Source organism: Oxyura jamaicensis, chromosome 12 (genome assembly GCF_011077185.1).
Source record: "Oxyura jamaicensis isolate SHBP4307 breed ruddy duck chromosome 12, BPBGC_Ojam_1.0, whole genome shotgun sequence".
Classification (NCBI taxonomy): domain Eukaryota; kingdom Metazoa; phylum Chordata; class Aves; order Anseriformes; family Anatidae; genus Oxyura; species Oxyura jamaicensis.
Genome location: NC_048904.1, coordinates 21,520,013 through 21,539,974, shown reverse-complemented (window position 1 = coordinate 21,539,974; position 19,962 = coordinate 21,520,013). Strand labels below are relative to the sequence as shown.

General features: G+C 50.2%; 3 protein-coding genes across 7 annotated transcripts in view; all 3 read right to left on the bottom strand.

Moving 5' to 3' along the window:
* Positions 1 to 1,045: 1,045 nt before the first annotated feature.
* On the bottom strand, positions 1,046 to 2,389 carry LOC118173392 (histone H1.8). The gene is made up of 5 exons (XM_035337900.1): positions 2,273 to 2,389; positions 1,828 to 2,105; positions 1,607 to 1,745; positions 1,444 to 1,523; positions 1,046 to 1,345 (listed from the first exon to the last, which is right to left on the bottom strand). The coding sequence occupies exons 1-5, from the start codon at positions 2,286 to 2,288 to the stop codon at positions 1,046 to 1,048; spliced, it is 813 nt and encodes a 270-aa protein (XP_035193791.1). The 5' UTR covers positions 2,289 to 2,389.
* A 2,711-nt stretch (positions 2,390 to 5,100) lies between these two features.
* On the bottom strand, positions 5,101 to 8,226 carry RHO (rhodopsin). The gene is made up of 5 exons (XM_035337738.1): positions 7,850 to 8,226; positions 6,760 to 6,928; positions 6,511 to 6,676; positions 6,070 to 6,309; positions 5,101 to 5,515 (listed from the first exon to the last, which is right to left on the bottom strand). The coding sequence occupies exons 1-5, from the start codon at positions 8,208 to 8,210 to the stop codon at positions 5,396 to 5,398; spliced, it is 1,056 nt and encodes a 351-aa protein (XP_035193629.1). The 5' UTR covers positions 8,211 to 8,226; the 3' UTR covers positions 5,101 to 5,395.
* A 5,174-nt stretch (positions 8,227 to 13,400) lies between these two features.
* Positions 13,401 to 19,962, bottom strand: part of IFT122 (intraflagellar transport 122) — a 57,832-nt gene continuing 51,270 nt past the window's right edge. For 3 of the 5 annotated variants that reach the window (XM_035337250.1, XM_035337251.1, XM_035337252.1), the window contains exons 24-30: positions 19,792 to 19,892; positions 17,866 to 18,031; positions 16,754 to 16,865; positions 16,191 to 16,319; positions 15,267 to 15,346; positions 14,519 to 14,683; positions 13,401 to 13,832 (exon numbers count right to left, since the gene is read on the bottom strand). In XM_035337250.1, coding sequence (XP_035193141.1) covers positions 13,743 to 13,832; positions 14,519 to 14,683; positions 15,267 to 15,346; positions 16,191 to 16,319; positions 16,754 to 16,865; positions 17,866 to 18,031; positions 19,792 to 19,892 — 843 coding nt within the window. In that variant the 3' untranslated portion in view covers positions 13,401 to 13,742. Of the gene's footprint in view, positions 13,833 to 14,518; positions 14,684 to 15,266; positions 15,347 to 16,190; positions 16,320 to 16,753; positions 16,866 to 17,865; positions 18,032 to 19,791; positions 19,893 to 19,962 lie in introns of those variants that run through there. The other 2 variants (XR_004753971.1, XR_004753972.1) reach the window with 2 other exon arrangements.

The following is a 19,962-nucleotide window of genomic DNA, read 5'->3' as shown; positions in this document are numbered from 1 at the left end:
TTTCTCCTGCCCAGGAGGACTGTAACCCTTTGCACTATCAGGCTGACCTTCAGACGGGCTATGTTCTCTGCAGAGCAAGAGAAATACGGGCATTTGAAACTCTTACATGAAAGTTTTCATACTTTGACCAACTTACTAGAAGTAAGACAGGTTGAGAGGCGAGTACTGTTCACAGACAGAGAACAAGAACACAAACAATTCTACACTCTGCTGCAAACACCCCAACATCTTTTTTTTAAGCCCCAAAACACTTCTGTCTTCCTCTTACTGTGGTTGAAGAACCAGCAGCTCCTCCTGCTGCTGGGAACCCTTGTCCACAGCATGCACTCACACCTCCTGCCCTGGCACTCCTGTAATCCAGGCTCAGCCAGGCATTAGCACAAGGGCAGCTGGTAGGGCATGAAGCTGGATGCCTACCCCATTCCAGGGCTGTGGGTGCCATGGCCCCACATCAGCAGAGCTGGCCAAGCCTGAGTTCCCCAGTGCTCAGGGGTGCCACCACACTGAGCCCCACAGCATCCCAGTGCCCCTGACTGGGCCATCACCTGACACTGGAGCTTACCACCAGCCTGCACACATACAGCCCCCCAAAGCCACCCCAGCACTGCTGCCTGGCCAGATAGGCTCCTGGGAAGCCCCTAACTACTATGTACTACTCCAGCCAGCAGCTGGGGACATGTGGGGATGCACAGGACACCTCCCAGGAGCTGGCAGCTACAGCACCAGCTCATGCCCACTCTGTGAGTCCACATGCTGCCCCATGCCACTTGGGATGAGGCCAGGAGCAGGCTGGGATCCATGTTTACCCTGGGCTGAGGAATGCTGGCCTTGGGAGACAGGTGCACAGGAGCAGGGCAGTAGTCACACCATTTCATGATGAGTGAAGCAGCTTTATTAGTAGCGGGTGAACAGAGTTAAAACCTGTCCTGGAGACTAAAACCAACTCAGACACCATGGGTCTGAGCTCAGCTGGGCACAGGGCTGCACTGCCAGAGACCTGGGACTCCTAGTGTACCTTCTTGCCCACCACAGCAAGGGATGCCTCCTAAGGTGCAGTCTCCCCCTGGCCAGCACCTCGGGCTGCCTGGGGTTTCCTTGTCTTGCCTTTAGCCCCCTTCTCCTTGGGGACAGCTTCCCGGGCCTCCCCAGGCACCTTCCCCTTAGTCTTTCCGACAGGGGCCTTTTGGGTCCCCTTTGCCCCAGCACCCACAGGGCAGTCACCATCGCTCCCTCCCTTGTCCTTGGCAGCCAGAGCTGTGCGGGGCGCTGACCGCCCTTTGGCAGGGGCCCGAGGGGCCTTTGCTCCATCACTCCTGGGCTTCACTGATGCTGGTGCCGGCTGGGCCTGGAGAGGAGAGAGCACCTCAGGCTGCTGCCATGCTGTCAGCCAGCAGCCTGAGCACAGCACTGGCATCCCCAGCCTTCCCACAGGGCCATACTCACATCTGCAGGCTTTGTCCTTGGCTTCTGCTTCGCAGCTTTTGGCTTCTGTTTCATTACTTTTGGCTTCTCCTCAGCAGTACCTGTGGAGAGGGGGACAGCAAATCAACACAGGCAGGGACCTCTCAGCAGGGTCAGGGTGCTCGTGACACCACCAGCCCATTACCTTGTCCTCCTTCGCTCTCCAGCACCGTAGGGGCCCGGGTGGCCTTGGCAGCTCCTCTGCGTCCTGGCTTTGGAGCCTGTCCTCCGGCGGGATCTGCCTGGCCCGGCGGCTGCTTCTGCTGCAGCTTTTCGGGTGCCAGCTGGGTGCAAGGTATGGGAGTGTGGCTGGGCAGCACCTCAGCCCCAACCCCACAGCTTAGGGTCCAGCAGCTCCCCACTCACCTTGAAGCGGCCAGTGACCCCCAGGGCAGAGGAGTTGTGGGGCCGCACCAGGTCCCCACGGCTCAGCCCCTTGGTCAATGCCTGCTTCAGCAGGTACTTGAGGCGCACAGGGTCTACGGTGGGGTACTTGGCCAGGATGAAGCGTTTGATAGTGACGACAGAGGCACCCTTCTTCCCGTCCTGGGCCTGCAGTGCCTCAATAACCATGTGCAGCGTCGGGGGGTGCCGCCGGCCCCGAACAACCTGACCTGACAACCGGGCAGCACCAGCAGCTTCATCTGTGGGGGAAGCAGGAGGGGGCATCATGAGACTGAAGTGCTCACAGCCCCAGGGCCTTCCTGCAAGTCCCCTAAAGCAAACAGGCATCACCACGCTCATGTCCACAGCCTCACAGTGACCAGAGCCAACAGCGCCCAAGCCCTGCAGCACCCAGCAGATCCCCTACCTGTCTGAGGCTCCATGACAGCACACAGCAGCAAAAAGCCTCAGGCCCAACAGCCCCAGCTCTGCTTACAGCACCACTGACCCTGATCACAGGTTTACCTCACTTCCAGCTAATTTATCTGATTAGCACCATAACTGCAAGGTCTGGTTGGCAGCTGCTAACTGCTCTGGTTGCCACCCAGGGGGAGCAGGTGGCTGTGAAGCCAAATACTCATGCCCAAATCTTTGTGAGGGGTTGGCAGGAGAAGGGCCGTGTCTCCGCAGATGCTTTGGAGAGGGATGAGAGACAGGGGGCTCGCAGGGTGAAGGCTGTGACCACGCAGTGCAAAGGTACCCACCCCGCTGCTGGGGGGTGGGATGGCCATGTACTGGCAGCACACGCCATGGGCTGGATGGGGAGCCTGGCATGTCTGCTGGGGCCCTTTGCGCACAACAGCCCTGCAGGGAAGCGGGGGCTGCACTGCGCAGGGAGCCCAGTAATGGGTGGGAGAAAGGAACCCACAAACGAGAGGAGGAAAATGAAGAGCTACTTTGTCAACTGGCTAAAGCGGGAGGAGCAACTCTCCTGCAGTAGCCCCAGGTGTGTGCTCATGAGTGGGGTGCCACATGTGCCCATGGTCACCACATCCTTCTGTGTTCAGGGGAGAGAGCGCCCAGCCCTGTGCAGGGGCAGCCCTAATGTGTCCTCTCCGCGTCCCCTTCATGCCAGCTCCTGGCACAGAAACTGCACAGCACTGCACTGGGGAGAGCATCGTCCCATGGGCAAGGGACGAGCTGAGCCTTTGACCATCCAGGTCCCCAATGCTCCCAGGGCACTTCTGTGTCATGGCTGTGTTTAAATTAATTCATCCTACGATTCCTGTGACTTTTCCTGCTGTTTCAGTGGGGTGAGCCATTTATGCTACTTTCTGTTCTGCATGTGCTCATGGGGTGAGCGTGTCTAATTCACTGAAACAGCTCTTTGGTGCAGGAACAGCATGAACGTCTTCACCCTGGAGACCGCTGTGTTTCTCCAGAGCATGCTGTGTCAGTCCCTTGCTCCTTACAAAAAAGTCATGAGCTTTTTGTGTGCATCGTCTGTGAAAGTCCCAGGGGAGCTACAAACTTAGGGAAGGACTGGGATCATGTGTCAGCAGTGCTGGTTCATGGCAGACGTGCTACTGCACCAACGAACCTGCAAAACTCAGCTCAGACAGACCTCTTTCATCGAGGGCTGCACTGACCTGCTGAGCCTGGGGCTGGGTTCTGGCAGAGGACCGAGGCACCAGCAGGAGCCTGGCCTGGAACGGGGTTCTGGAAAAGGCCTGTGCCCAAGTCCCATGTGCCTGGCTCTGCCCAGACCAGCAGGGCTGGCCCTTTCCCTGATCTATTTCCAGTCAATTTCTGAATTCTCCAGGAAGACGGCCACAGAGATAGTGGAAGGCCACAGGGTTCCGCACCACAGCAGGGCTGCGTTCGCTTCCTACAACCATCTTCTCCTCCCAGATCCAACCATCACCTTTCTGGCAGCTCCGTGATGCCCCCAGCACCCACCTGGCTGGCAGAGGTGCACCAGCAAAAACAACCGTAGGGCTGGGCGTGATGTGGGGTGACAGCCCTTGGGCTGGGGGTCGCTCCTGCAAGGGAGAGCCACGGTGCCAAGCACCACACGGCTCCTATGGAGCACTGCCTTGCCAGGCAGCAAACAAACACCAAATCCTTCCTCCTCTTCCCTCCAAAACCAGCTCCCAGGTTTGAAATACATGAATCAGGCATCAGCCTAAACACTGAATTATTCATAAACTGCTAATCTTCAGATTTCACTGAATATGCAGAAGTATCGATAAAAAAAAATAATGAGAGAATTGTACTTGCAAATTGCTCTTTATTAAAGGTTTAACTTGCATGGGTTCTCTATGTTCCCTATTAGACCTTGCAAAGCTGCATAGGATTAGAAATCAGAGAGGATAATAATGTACAAAAATAGTTTCAAATGTTGATAACACTGAACAGCGAGAAAAACATCTTATTTGTATAACTGAGCTAAAAATAAAAATGAAGAACACTGCTACAATTGCAATATGCCATCTTGTAGTGCTTAAAACATATGTCGGCGTCTCTGAGCCATATGCTCCCATGTCTTGCCTGCTACAGCGCGGAGGGAAGCTTAGCGATGCACCGATCAATCCTCAAAAGCACAAGCACTGGCCAAAACCTCCTACTTGGGCTGATGCCAAGCTGGGTTGCAGCTGAGGCAGGGAGGTGCAGGAGGACCGGGAGGAGCGCAGCTCGGGGCATGGCCCCGGGCTGCAGGACGGCCCGCGGGTGTCTGACAAGGGAAGGCCGTGCTAGGGGAAGGGGAAGCAGCTTCCTGCTGGGGGAGGCATTAAGAGGGGCTGCTGCTGAGGCGCAAACACCGAGTGCACGTCGCGATGCTGGGTGCCTGTGGAGGTGAGCACCAAGCTCTCCGTGAGCACACCTAACCGCAGCTGTGCCATGCTGTGCCACGCCGCGCTGCCTGCTCGCAGGTGGGGTCTGCACCATCACCTCTGCAGCACGGAGGAGCCCATGCGCACCAAAACACCCCCATCTCCCCAGAGGCGTGGCAGTGCCTCCCAGATCTTCTGAAATGTGGTGGTGGGGCAGGGCTGGGCCCGGAGCACCCAGCAGCAGCCCCAGCACGGCGCAGTGGGGCCCAGCTGCCACCAGTGACTGCCGGGCTCTGTCCCAGCAGCAGAGCCGAGGGGGGCTCAGCCCCGGCCCCACCGGGGCCCTTGTGGCCGCGGTGAGGGAGGTAGCAGTGGCTCTGTCATGGCCGGGGTTTGCACCCTGTGGTGCAGGGCATGCGTGCGCATGAAGGGGATGTCAGACCGAGTGGCCTGCACGGTGCAGACGGGTGTGAGCTCTCAGCAAATGAACAGAAAAGCACGGATTTACGCCAGCGGAGGAGCTAAGCCTTTGCATTTTAATTACAAAACATGTGTACACATTCACAGCCTTGTTCCCAGGGTTCCTATTTTCAGGAGAGAGAAGCCCGCCCTGCAGGGCCTTGGTGAAGCGGGGGCAGGCGATGGCAGTGGTGGGACTAGGTTGGTGCTGGAAGGGCGGCGACGCACACCCTGAGGGCCGGCCGCTCTGGCGGGACCTACGCGGGGGAGACCTGGCTGGTAGAGACGGAGGAGGTCTCTGTCTTGCCAGCAGACGTGTCCTCGTCACCCAGCGGATTCTTGCCGCAGCACAGGGTTGTGATCATGCAGTTACGGAACTGGAAGAGAGGGGAGACATCGGGTGAGGGCAGGTGGCCGCTGGGGGTTGCCTCTGTGCTGGATCCCTCTGTGACGCCTGGGGCAGAGCCAGGGGGATGGCAAGAGTGAGCCCCAGCAGCACCGCAGGCTCTGCCCAGGCTCTGGTGCCCAGGCTCTGTCCAGCGGTGGGGCCGTCACAGCGAGAGCATCTCCCAGAGACACAGGCTCCTGGGGCCTGTTGCAGGGGGCTGTGTGGAAACCTCTGGCACAGCAGCACCGGATGCACCGTGCAGGGTGAAGTCTCCTTCCTGCTGCCCAGGGCTGGGACAGCGCAGCCCCAGCTCCTCCACTGGGACAACCTGTGCCTTGTTTGGGTGGATGGGTTTGCATTTACAAGATCTATGCTGTGCGAAGGGATGAGTTGCACTGTCACCACCCTCCTTCACACAGGCACAAGGTTACCTGGGAAGCAAAGCCCTCGCAGCTCACTGGTGTGCTGGAGGTCTGGTAGCTCTCCCCAAGCTGCTATTAAGAGAAACACTACAAAGGAAATCACCGGGCATGCGGCAGTTACCTGTTTGTTCATTACAATATAAATCACTGGGTTATAGATGGCAGAGCTCTTGGCAAAGAATGCCGGGATGGTCATGAAGATGGGCCCGAAGTCTGAGCCCTGGTTGGTGAAGATGTAGAAAGCGACGCTGGCATAGGGGACCCAGCAGATGAGGAAGGCGATGACCATGATGATGACCATGCGGGTCACTTCCTTCTCTGCCTTCTGGGTGGTGGCAGACTCCTGCTGCTGGGCGGCAGCCTGCGGGCAGAAGAAACAGGGAGGTGGTGGATGTGGGGGAGGGTTCAGCCTGCGAGGGGTGTGGGGTCAGGGTTTGGGGTAGTTGGGCTGCCCGCCCGGAGCTTGCAGTGCTCCCCTTCAGGGGGACCAACCCGGTCCCTCCTGCCACCTGTCTGGAGCCTGGCGCGGCCCCTTACAGCACCCTCACCAGCAGGCACCCACCTCCTTCACGGTGCAAACCAGGTTCCCGTAGCAGAAGAATATGACCATCAGCGGGATCATGAAGTGAACCACAAACATGTAGATGACGAAAGATTCGTTGTTGATCTCTGGCTTCAGCGTGTAGTAGTCAATCCCGCACGAGCACTGCATGCCCTCAGGGATGTACCTGCGAGGTAACACAGGGGGTCGGCACCCCGCACAGACACCCGTGGCCAGCCGGGGCCCCGCACCAGGCGGCACCCTGCCTACCGTGACCAGCCGAAGAGCGGGGGAGCCGCGCACGCCAGGGCCATGATCCAGGAGAAGGCAACCCCCATGATGGCGTGGTTCTCCCCGAAGCGGAAGTTGCTCATGGGCTTGCAGACCACTACGTATCGCTCGATGGCCAGCACCACCAGTGACCAGAGCGCAATTTCACCTGAAGCAGGGAGAGAGGGATGGAGATATAAGGCCTTTGAGGGCCAGGAGAAAAGCTACTGAAGGCAGCACGGGGCCTCCTCCGACCTTTCATGTTCCCAAGGAAGACCCCTAAGAGCAGATAAATCCCCACCCGGGTTCAGAACCAGGAACAAACAAGGGCTAAGTGCTGACACGGTGGGAAGGCACCAAAAGGCACCTCCACCCTGCAGTGCTGCCCCCACAGTAACCGCTGTGCTCTGTGTGTGGAGGTCCATTGCTGAACTCCACTCTCTCCCCAGACTGCGCCCACACCCGCGGTCTGCGGCCCTGCTCGGGGTGCCCATCACGCCGGGGTCCTACTCCTACCCGCAGCTTCCCAGCAACTTATGCCATGAGGCCCGAACCAGTAAAAAGGTTGCCTCTCTTGTGGCTGAGGGCTGAGCTGAACGGAGGAGGGCGTTTTTAGACACACAATTTCTGATTAACATCTGTTTCTGTCAAAGCCGTGCTGGCAGGGGAGCAGAGACAGCTTGGCCAGCCTGCACCACCGAGCGCCGCGTCAGAGCGAGCACCAGGCTCAGCCCCGCCAAGCGGGAAGAACAAACTGCCGGAGCTCCAGCCAGAGAGCAAGCCAAAAAGATGTGCAAATCCAGTAAAATCTGCTATTGGTTACTTTTCATTGCTACGTTGTTGTTCTCAGGATACTGAGCAGGTGGCTACCAAAATAAGGTTTGAAAAAAAAAAAAAAAAAAAGTGTAATTTGTCACTTTCTTCACCTCCCACCTCCCAGCACTGCAACTGCCTCAGCCCACACCAGCGGCAGACCGAGTACCTTCCAGATACCACATGTTTTTCCAAGAGCATCTGGGCATCCTCCCACCCTTTCCTAAAATCTGGAGCAATTTCTGGCAGATGATTTTTGAATATTTGGAAAACTCACCACCCAGTGTAGCAAAGAAGCCTTCGATGTAGCACCCTGTTACTCCAAAGACAAAGTACCCATTCATCGAAGTGTACATGGTGGTCGTGAAGCCTCCAAAGACCATGAAGAGGTCGGCAACTGCCAGGTTCAGGAGGATGTAGTTTAGGGGTGTCCGGAGCTTCTTGTGCTGGATGGTGACATACAGCGTGAGGAAGTTGACAGGGAAGCCGAGCAGGATCAGCATGAACATGTAGGCAGCCAGCGCCGAGAACTTCCAGGGCTCAGCCAGGTAGTACTGGGGGTACTCGAAGGGGCTTCGCACCACCCCGGTCTTGTTGGACATGGGCACGTAGAAGTCTTGGCCTTCTGTCCCGTTCATGGTTGCGGTTGGTGAGGTGCCTTTTGCTCTTACTCAGGGTTTTTTTGTGTGCGTGGGGGAATTGCCTCTGAAGCTGGGCTCCCGCCACCTCTCAGCCTTCGCCGTTACCCCGGGGAGAAGTGGCTACGCTCACCTCTGCGGGGCACCCCTTATAAAGTGCCCCCTGGGGTAAGCTCCAGGCATTGGTGTCAGCACGATTAGGGCTTAGAGAATTATTAATCATAATCATCCAGGGGTAATTGGCTTTCTTGGGAAGGTATTAAGGTGACACCTGTTTCTGGCCTGCACTGTCATTGTTGCAGACCATGGTTCATGGTCATTACATATAGAGGTAGCTCTGCAGCACACCATTCAATGGGGGGCCCAAACCAGGAGGCAGCTCCACCTGCATGGCCTCACTCCTCGGCATGGCTGTGGCTCTCCCCAGGGAGCGAGGTGGTCACTGCGCCCCGTGGCCCAGAGTGGGGTGCCCACAGCTCGTGCTGCCATCACCCAGGGGAGGCACTCGCCCCACCAGGCACACAGTCCACCCCCCAGGGGCACCCAAGGGCTGAGCTGCCCGCCAGTTGGAAGTGCCTCAGTTTCCCCACAGAGGGGTGTTGGAAACGGGACACGTCACTACCAGGTCAGAGGGAAGGACAAAGCATGCAGGATCCTGCTCATGGCTGTGCTTGCCCAAAGCTCCCAAGCTGAGTGTTCAGCCTTGCCAACAAACAGAACCCTTCTCTGCCCCTGTGAGCAGGAGTGAATCCTGTGACAGAAAAAACCCACGACCATGAGTCTGGGGGCTGTAGAGGCTGCTGGGATGGGCAGGTTTGGTGTGGTCCCCCAGAGACAGAGGCCTATTCTCACAAGAGGAAAGCTGTGACACCAGCTAGCCCCCGCTGCAGAGCCGTCTCCATCACAGCTGCCATTCCCAGGAGGAGGATGGTGACGGTACTCTCAGGCAGCATGACCATCAACCCTCCTCCCATGTGCTCTCAGCCATCTGCTTTTCCTGCTGCAAGGTTTGACTGGGCAGGTCTGAAGAACACAGTTAAACACTGATCCTGCCGGCAAGTTTCCAGTTGTACCCACCTCCTCCGTCCCTGGCTTGACATGTGTTTTGCATCACACCAATTACATTGGTAGCAGCAACAAAATAACCTAGCCCATCCGTCTTGGGCAGGTATCATTTTGCACTGGTGCTGAGAAAGGTTGTGGACAAGGCAGAGAAGGAAATTTCTGAGCTGAAGCCAACATTCGCCCTCATATTCTGGGTGACAGACATCTTCAGTCTCCCTGAAACTTTGCAGAAGTGTTGGATTCCATATAGGTGGGCATTAGAGCCGCGGGGGAAGCTGTTGTTGGAGCCTCCCATGTCCTAATGTCTACCTCCCCACTTGATGCATTCAGTTGTGCTTGAAATGTTCTTTTTGCCAGTCAGCACCTGAGTTAGACATTACCTGGTTTACATTTTTCAGAGACAATAGGACAGCATGTACACAAGTGAACACAACGAAGCCAACCACAGATCTCCCCTCTGTACGAGGCGATTCCTTACGGCTCATGCCGCCATGATTAATCTTTCAAACTCCAAAGCTATTTTCCCCACTTTTTTTTTTCTCCCTTTCTTTCTTTGTACCCACTGTTTATCACTGTTCTCATGTACATATCATTCTCAGCACTAATAGCACTCCAGTTGGCACGCAAATTCCAGCCAGTGTCCCCGCAGAGGTTACAGCAGACTGCTTGGCCCCTTGGTAGGGGACAGGGCTGTAAGGGATCCGAGCAGCCCCACAGCAATTGCTTTTTAAGCTGCAGCCAGGGGCTTGGGCTTAACTTCCCCTGCAGCCAGGAGCTGAGGAGAGGGCATCAGAGTGCCTCATGCAGCACGGAGGAGGATGTGCCAGAGCAGCTGGAGCTGGCGGGTGGGAGATGAGCAGAGGCTCACGTCCTCTTGGCCTTAATAAACTTGCTTCAGTCCTGGCCTAGTTTTCACCAGTGTTCCCTGTGGACTAGTTTAGCACATGCAAAACCGTTCAAAGGGAAAAAGCAGAAAACTCTGTTCTCTTCAAATAATAGGCCAAGCAGGGAAACCTTCCCTCTAGTGGGCAACATCTTACAGAAGCACTGATGGACCTGGAACGCTGGTACCACTGACAAAGACGGACTGTCTCATCAAAGGCAGGCCCGGACAGCCACAAAAGTCTTCCTTCACATCAGTATGCAAATACCAGCTCCTCACACAGCCTCTGCTCATACTATGTCCCTCTCAATTAACTTTTCACATGTGTTGTCAAGGCCAAAGCGGTGCCACTAACTGCAAGTGCAGCTGTTCACACTTGTACCTGGGTGTACAAGAAGGATTAAAGGTTTATCTTCCCCATATACAAATACGCCACATTAAGCTCTGATGCAATAAGCTGCTGCTGAGGTTAGCAGCTGCTGCTTGGGGCTTAGAGCCTGACCTGCGTCACCACTGGAGTAGGGGCAGCGGGAAACGCAAGCAGTGACAGGGGAGAAGCACAGGGCAGGTTGAAGAAAACAGTTGGTGAACCACTCACAATTGGCTCAGACAAAAGCTGTGTGGTGGGACTTGCACCCCCAGGGATTTCTTATCGTGGAGTCACCAGAGCTTCAATGGCACAAGGCAGGCTGGAGCTAGAACATCTTAACAACTGATGAGATGTGCGGAGTCTAGCTCTGCCTGGAAAAGCCCAATACTCCTTTCAAACTTAGACTGTATTGACAGAGAAGTTTAAAAACACACAAAAAAGCTTCCTTGTTTGATCTATTTTGCCTCTGTGTCATTGCAAACCCTATTTATTTTTATAATTTTTCATTCCTGCTAGCTCTACAAAGCCAGCTCAGTTCTGGGAGAACAAACTGAATTCCATTTTGGCTCACGTATCAAACAGCATTGTTTATCAATGTCACTTGCAAAGTCTTTATTGCAAACAGTGATACACGAGTCAGAAAGCAGACAAGTGCTAATTAGAACAGAATGTTTTTAAAGTGGTAAATTATGCAAATTTGGTCAGGAACCACTGAGGGACACGGAAACCCTGTAGTGCTATTTCATAGAATCATAGGATGGTTTGGGTTGGAAGGGACCTCAAAGCCCACCCAGTGCCACCCCCTGCCATGGGCAGGGCCCCCTCCCACCAGCCCAGGCTGCCACCAGCCCCATCCAGCCTTGGGCACTGCCAGGGATGGGGCAGCCACGGCTCCTCTGGGCAGCCTGGGCCAGGGCCTCACCACCCTCTGAGGGAAGGATTTCTTCCTTACATCTAACCTAAACCTCCCCTCTCTTAGTTTAGAGCCATTCCCCCTTGTCCTGTCACTGCACCCCCGGACAAAAAGTCCCTCCCCAGCTTTCCTGCAGCCCCTTCAGGCCCTGGCAGGCCACTCTAAGGTGTCCCGGAGCCTTCTCTCCTGCAGGCTGAGCACCCCCAGCTCCCTCAGCCTGTCCTCACAGCAGAGCTGCTCCAGCCTCTGAGCATCCTCTGGACGCGCTCCACCAGGTCGCTGTCCTGGGGCTGGGGGCCCCAGAGCTGATTGCAGTGCTGCAGGAGAGGTCTCACGAAAGTGGACAGATTTCAAAGTGCCACTTTCCAGAGGAACTCAAGCAGAGACATCGCCCACTGATTGCACAAGTGCTGCTGTTCACATGGTAGCTGCTTTACCAGCACCCACCAACCTCAGACAGCAGCTTACGGCAGTAAATTAGAATATTACTTGCCATTCAGAACAAAGGGAGCCTTGTGACATACAGGATGTCATAATAAAACTCACGCTAACAAGGGTACAACTTGAACTGGATTAAAGTCAAGAGACCTATCACTTCTCAACTCCAGTCCAGCCCAGCTGGTTCCCTACACAGATTCTCATACTGTCAGAACTGCTCAGTATCCTCCCTCAGGTCAGTTATCCAGGAGCACTTGGTGTGCTGCATCTGGCTGGGATGGAGTTAACTTTCTTCATAGCAGCCCAAGTGGTGCCATGTTTTGGATTTGCTAAAATGGTGTTGATAAAACAGCAGCCCTTTAGCTATTGCTGAGCACTGCTCGCACAGAGCTGAAGGGTGATTTTGTTCCCCACTCTGCCTCCAGCAATGGGCCAGAGGAGGGCAAGCAGCTGGGAGGGGGCACAGCCAGGACAGCTAACCCGAGTTGACCAAAGGGGCGTTCCATACAAGATGACGTGGTGCTCAGAAACAGAAGGAGAAGAGGAAGACAAACACCATAACCACCACTATGTAACCATTACTCATGCTGAGGCCCTGCTTTCCAGGAAGCAGCTGGACATCTGCCTGCCACAAGGAATTAAAGAATAAATTGCTTACTGCTTTTCTTGCACACAGAGCTTTGCTTATTAAACTATCTTTATCTTGACCAACAAGTTTTTTCTCCTTTCGCTCTTTTAATTATTTCCCGTCCTGCCAGAGTGGGGTGGGAAGTGAGCATACAACTGCACGGGTGCTTAGTTGCTGTCTGGGAGGGACCTACCACACTTGGTCAAGCAGCTGCACCACTGAAGTCCCCTCAATCTCAGCACCTGGTTGGCTGCACTAGAAAAAACTGGAAGGCAGGTCCATCTCCTCTCTCCTCTCCACTGTGCTTCCCATGGCTGTGGACAGGAACAATGCTAAGGAGCTACTGCTCAGAAACACTGCGTTAGCGCATCGCCTCTGCCAGGGAGCACGACAGTCAGTGGAGCTGTGCTAGCTCAGACAGGCAGGCGGGCCCACACAGCAACGGTGCACTCACAGCACAGCAGCCACAGGAGCTGACAGGATGCCAGCATTCCGGGGAGCTATGGCACGAGCTTAACAACAAAGCAAGTTGCATCACCTACTATTTTGTTCTCAGCAGATGAAGAACTCTCCTACCCTTAGGTACAGAGGAGGAACTGTGAGAAAACAGTGGCTGACTGTGAGCCCTCAGCTGCTTTGGTATTCCTCCCTGTCAACCCCATGTATTTATAAGCATGCAAACACATTAGCCCATTAGGTCAGTGTTTTTCCCTTCATTAATGGTAAACATGCTAATGTTACCAGAAACACATAAGGCTGCAGTAGACAGATGAGGAACTTACGTCTGGGTGTTTTTGTTAACATGAAATGGACACTTCCATACAGAACCTGTCACGTGGATTTTAACAAGCATGGATTCTACCTAGGTTAAAAGGAAATTCTGAGACAAACAGTGCTGAAAAATAGTCCCATTTATTTGAAGTTCTGACAATAACAGGTATTAAGGAACAAATTAAGTCTTAACACAAGTTGGAGTAAAAACAATTACTTCAAGCCTGAACTTGACCCTAGGAACCTTCCTGTAAAAATCCGTGGCACTTCAGCTGTTTGTCTGGGAAATGTAGAGGACAGACATTCTCATTTTAAAAAAGTTAAATTTTTTTTTCAACTCAGTTCCACTCACATACAAAACAGAACAAGATGACAACTAAGTTGTTAGGAAAACCATGAATCTAACAAGTACTTTGCCAAGTCAATAGGGAAGTCTCTCAGCTGAGGTATAACATTGTTTTTCTTCATTGGCTTGACTCATCTATTCTCCTTCGACAGAACGGACAACAGTTATGCTGGAGCACGAGAAGCTCATAGTCTTCTGTGTGGAACATCTATGAATTAGGAACAAATTGAGGGACAAATTAGCCTGTGACTAGATCAAAGAAAATGCAAACTGAGCTCAGTGGATTTTCTGACACATTCTGAAGCAACTATTACACAAGAATTTACCTTCAACTGTTAGTCAGAGCTCTAACCTACAACAGAGCAGCAAACATTTTGCAGATCACTGCCAGTGTAGCTGAAGATGCACAAACCAATTAATTACTTTTAGGAAGGATGAAAATTAGAGTTTGTGTAACCAAATGTGACTGAATTCCAGTATTTCAAAAAGCCATTCCTGAGAAGGGAAGAAGGAGAATAGGGACTGAACCACAAGCTAACTTAGTTTACTGACTGATTTTCCTTGCTAGACCAGGCTGAATGTCAGAGAGGCAGACCAAAAAGGAATAAATACAAACCAGCATTTGTTGTTCAGGTGAGGTTTGCTCAACAGGTTCTGACTATCGCTGTCAGCACAGCTTCTCAAAGTTTTCTTCCCAAGCTCAGCTACCTCAAGGTTTTCAAGGTTTCAGAAGGCAGCTGTTCCTCTGTGCCTCACATTGCTTATTTTTTCATTGCTGTCTGTACATCATTCAGGAATTTACTGGATATATCTTAAAGTATGAAGTTATCAATGATTTGAATTGTTTCAGCTAATTTCTCAGTATTTTTTTAAACCTCTTTATGAAAACACTACCTGAAAACACGATGGACACATGGTAATGGAGGCATCTGGTAGCAGGGAACGGTAGTACTGCCATCGCAATGGCTTTGGCCAGCGTTTAATCAGAACGTCCCTCCGACTCAGTGACTGGAGAACAGCACGATTCACAATCACTGGAACAAATTCTGAGCCTCCTTGCTGCAGGTGAGCAGGTTTAGAAAGAAATTGTTATCAACTGCAAAGTCCTTTGAGGATTAATACGATCTTGTAAAATGCAAAGTACAATTCAGCAGGAAAAGATAACATACAATGAGCCTGATCCCACCAATCTCACTGGCAGTTTTATCAATGTTTCCAGTGACAACAGCATCCAGCTACATCTCTATCTTCTTCTCAGTGAGTTTCTATTATAGATGTTAACACAACTTTGTAAATAATACCCAGGCCCACAGGCACGTATTAAAACCTCACAGGAATTTTATAGTAATAGTTTTATAGTAATACCCATAGAAGACAACCCCACAGCATGATGATAAAATCAAATTCCAGAAATGTTTACTTTAAGATCTTTTTATATACCTTGGTGGTTTTGTTTGTTTTGTTTTTTTTTTTTTGTTTTTTAAAGAGAGGAGTTGTTATCTGGTAAATCCTTTTCCCTCTCTAGTTCCATCTCTCTCAGCCCCCTGATCCATACCTCTCTTGTGGTAGTCTACATAACACATTCACACTAGAAGAGCAGCATGGACTGTAAGTCATGGGAAGACACTGGTAAGGCTCTTACCTCAAAGCTCAGTTTTGCTGTAAAGGGATCATCATCTTCAATAATATCTGCACTGTCATCAAGCCTCAAACTCTGTGCATCTGAAGACATTTCTTAAGGAAGAACCAGAGTTCCTATAAAATTGGCTGTTCTCACTGTAGCTAGCACTCAGAATAAATATAAAACCATTCTAGCAGGACTGGTATCCTTGTTGCTCCAGAGGGTTAAGGCATTTTCAGGCTGCTACAGTGCCTAGGTTATTACAGAAAGTACTAGAGAAGGGGTTACTCTGACTACAGTAACTAGGGAACTTTATAATTGCAGCAGCTGTAGACCAGCAAAACTGACTACAACCAAATATGACATCAGCTCTGCCTGATTTCCTGCCTGTCCACATCTGACATTGCAAAAAGCAAGTGAAGTCAACTCTTTAAATTATATTTTAAGCAGTTTTATTCAGAGATTATGTTTTCTTATGTGTTAGTCTGCACCTAGTACGATATGGCCCCCACAGCAACTGGGAGCTCTGGGTGCCAAAACATTACAAAGGAGATTCCAACAGGAATGGTTCCGAAGGAAGTCCATGCTGGTTTCCCTTGCTTAAGAAGAAAGCAGCCTCCAAAGCAAGCTGTTACGGGAAGTAACACTTCAGATTCTCCCCACTCTTTACTGAAAGCAGTTACAACAGAATAGGCACAGCATGGCATTCCACTGTTAAAATGAAGTATTTCAGACAATTAGAAACAAGGTTTTGTGATGAAAAATCTTTATAAACGTATTAGGTTTAATTAATTTATCACTGTTTGTTATACTAACTTGAAAAGGAGATAACATAATCGTACTTGCATCAGTCGTATGACAAAAAAATTAAACCTACAAAAAATATTAAATTGCTTATTTATTCCTAAGAAAGGGACTGGAAACAGCTTTTAATCAACAGGATACTGTCACTCATCATCTCTTGCCATTTATTCTCTCTCTTATTCAATCTTGGAGCTTCAAGATCAATGAGAGCTACAGCTTCTTCATCTGTGATGCCGTCTTCCAAATAGAACTCAACCAGATGTAGCACTTCTAAAGGGGTGTGAAAAACAAGGAGCATGACCTACAAGATCTCAGAAAAGGCCTTCTAGAAAATACTTTGCCCTTTAAGAAGTGAACATCCTCTGGCGTCTCCCCACACGTTCTCATGAAGGAAAAAACAAAGCAAAACAAAGGCAACCAAACAAAAAAATGCCTCAGCTTCTCAAAGGATGACATCTGTGTTCATTAAACACTTTATACACTCGTGTTTCATAATAAAGCAATGCTTTGCTGCTGCTGTCTTGCAGTGAAATCCAGCTATGCCTGGGACAAGAAGCAGCCACAGTCAAATCTAACAACACTGAAAGGGAAGATTTGCGTGTCCAAGTAACATTGCAAAGGGAACAAATTAAGTACTAGCGCATTCTTTCAGTTTAACATTTATCTACATGAAAAGTACAACAAAGTATGATATTCCAACGCACCATAGGAGGACGCGGAGAAGACGAAAGGTTGTCTGCAATTAATGCAGACATTCCCCAAGTTATTTAGCAAAGGGTTGTTGGTAGAGCACCTATAACACAAGGGTACAAGCTCCTGCAAAGACACATACAGAGCACAGTAATCATAAACAGGCCAGCATATCTGGTACACTTTGGTTTCAATTAAACAGGGGTTCCTCAGGTTTACACCACTGATATTACACCAGCCCTAATCAGAAGAAATATTGCTGTGAAATCAGATCCTTAAACATCTGAAAATGCTTTTCTTTTTTAATAAAACAGCAAGTTTTCACATTAAAAAATAGCTGTCTTCACCATTCTAACAATGACATTTTCACCTTGCCTTTGCAGTTACAGAAGCAAATTTTTGTATCAAATACACAGTACTAGAAGAAGATGAAGGGAAGTTTACTGAGATTTGCTTTTTTTTTTTTTTAACTGAGATTCTTTTTTTCTTTGCAGGTTTGGTCAAATTCAAGTTTTCCAATTAATTCATTTCTCTTCTTTTCAAGAGCACAGTTATTTTAGGCAGTTCTTAAGACTGTGTTTCTATTATTTCAGGTAGCCAGGTGCTTGTTCAGTGCACAATACAATTTATTTTTAGTGAGTACTCCATGAGACATGGCTTTATAGAGCACTGCAGAAATTCAGGCTTCAGTTAAAGAAGAAAAGGTGATAAAATAAGACTTAAGGAAGGAAGGTCATTCAAGGGATAGGGGGAGGAGGGAAGGAGTGCTAGAAGTTGGGACAAATGAAAGTGACCTCCAGCTGCAGAAAGTCATAAAGACCATGGTGTAATTGCATGTGGATCACAGAGAAAAAGGCTTGAAAGAATTAATAGGCAGAGAAGAAGGTAGACACAAGACAGGAGAGGGAGGACAGAAGCTGCCTATCAAGAAAGAACTGATTTTAGCTTGTTCTCGGGAGCAAATGGAAGCCTGCCCTGAAGAATAACAATAAAGGGACTGCTTCCAGTGGAAATATAATTATACCACAGACCTGGCAGAATGTATTTCAGACTTTTGTGTATAAGGCAACTCAGATTCTTGGATTAGACTACTTATTAATGATTAAAAGGAAACAATACAACTTACTTCACTGTCATGAAATGGCTTGGATCGGATTGTCAGGCTGCCCAACTCAATTGATTTCTGGAACCTAGCTGGAATCTGCAGCCCCTGTAACTTGTCATAGGCATGACGAGCCAGTTTATATGCACCAAGAGCTTTACTCTGTTTTGCCAGGGCAAATAATGTATTACTATAATTAAATTAAGGAATAAAAATACATATGGCATTTAGGAAATACTACAGTGCTCTTTCCAGTCATAGAAACTGTGCAATGAGGCATGTTCTACAACAGCAGTTCGAACAGGCCTTAACAAAATACATATATATATATATACATACACACAAATACACATAACCATATACATAGTTTAAATAAACAAATGTGAAAGGACTATCAAAGTGGCTGGGGGTAATTTTTAGTGAGGTAAGGAACTGCCCCTTGTCCTGGTTTCAGTTAGGACAGTTATTTTCCCTCCTAGTAGCTGGTAGGGTGCTATGTTTTGGATTAGGATGAGAAGAGTGCTGATAACATGCTGATGTTTTAATTGCTGCAGAGCAATACTTACACCAAGCCAAGGACTTTACTGCTCCTCACTCTGTCCTGCCAGTGGGCAGGCTGGGGGTGCAGCAAGAGCTGGGAGGGGACAGACCCAGGACAACTGACCCCAACTGGCCAAAGGGGTATTCCATGCCATCTGGGGTCATGCTGAACAATATATAGGGGTGGCTAGATGGGGCGGGGGGCCAGCTGCTTGGGGTTGGGCTGGGCATCAGTCAGCGGGTGGTGTGCAATTGCATTGTGCATCGCTTGTTTGTACACGTTAGTAGTAGTAGTACTATTAGCATTATTATTTTCCTTTCTTTTCTGTCCTAATAAAGTGTCTTTATCTCAGCCCACAGGCGTTCATTTCTTTCTGACTCTCTCCCCCATCCCAGAGAGGGAGGGTGAGCGAACGGCTGTGAGGTGCGTGGCTGCCGGCCGGGTTAAACCACAGCAACCCTACATTAATACCGCTTTGGTTAAATGTTCTGACTCCATTTTGAAGTTAATTTTGGAGTGAATGGATTTTCCCATCCAAATTTTACATATATAGAGAGACAGATAGCTATGAACACCAGCAGTGCACTGCCACCTACTAAATGTACATGATCTCACTGAAAGAACTCAGCGCGTGCTGTAGCAGTGACCAAGGGGTGCCTCTTTCATTAGCATGTAACAGTAACTGCTGTTTAGAAAGCTACCAATCATAATGGGCACAAGGAATGTTATGAAAGACTTTTTGAAAGATATACACTCATAAGTGAGGAAGTTACTAAAAGGAAAGCAAATATCCCACCCAGAGCCACGATGGAAGCAAAACAAAGAACATCACGCTTTCCCTACGGCAACTGCTGACCCTTTTTGTTATTTTTTACAGACAGGTGCATTTCTACAGTGTTCACACAGGCCTTTTATGAAGTATTTCCAAAAGATGCAATATGCACTAACAAAGCTGTGCAAATGTTAGCTTGATAGACACTACACAGCTATACCAGCCTCATATGAAGCAAAAGAGCCTGTATCTCCCCTCCCTCCACCACCTCCTGTCTCAGTTCAGTCTCCTTGCAGCAACACTGTCAAGATTCAGAGCCAACATCCTGTTTCGATGACTAGCATCCTAGAACTTGCTTCCCTGACAAAGGCGATGCATCAGACTGGGTGGGTGGCTGAGAATTACATGTTGGTTGATTTTTACAGCTCCCAAAGACTGGGGGGGAAGGTAGTGCAGTTAAACACAATGGTTTGAAGGTGCTGATTATTTCCTTAGGGACACAAGTCAATTTCCATTAACTGTAACCAACAGCTGAAACTGAACATACCCTAAAGTAGATCTCTGCATTGTGGATCAACTTCAATTATTCTTTTCATGCATCTCAGCTTCTAGATTCTGTGCTGTATTGGAAGGATACACTTTTGAGATCCCCAAAGGAGTCTCCTTTGTTAAGCTGTGAAGCAGAAACCTGGAAATATTGAAGAGTGTTTCGGGCAAGTGGAAACTGAAAGGCTCCTCCTGCAGTATTAAAAATAAACAGATATTTCTGAGCTGGCAAACCAACAATTTCTATCACTAAGCATCACAA

What these genes read in the sequence shown, in the direction of transcription:
- LOC118173392 (XM_035337900.1), bottom strand. An exon ending in GGGTCACTGGCCGCTTCAAG is followed by an intron (nt 1,746 to 1,827) that starts GTGAGTGGGGAG and finishes CCTTGCACCCAG; the next exon opens with CTGGCACCCGAAAAGCTGCA. An exon ending in CAAGGACAAAGCCTGCAGAT is followed by an intron (nt 1,346 to 1,443) that starts GTGAGTATGGCC and finishes TCTCCTCTCCAG; the next exon opens with GCCCAGCCGGCACCAGCATC.
- RHO (XM_035337738.1), bottom strand. Translation starts at nt 8,210, where the DNA reads ATGAACGGGACAGAAGGCCAAGACTTCTACGTGCCCATGTCCAACAAG. An exon ending in CCGCTCTTCGGCTGGTCACG is followed by an intron (nt 6,677 to 6,759) that starts GTAGGCAGGGTG and finishes GTTACCTCGCAG; the next exon opens with GTACATCCCTGAGGGCATGC. An exon ending in ATATTGTAATGAACAAACAG is followed by an intron (nt 5,516 to 6,069) that starts GTAACTGCCGCA and finishes CCTCTCTTCCAG; the next exon opens with TTCCGTAACTGCATGATCAC.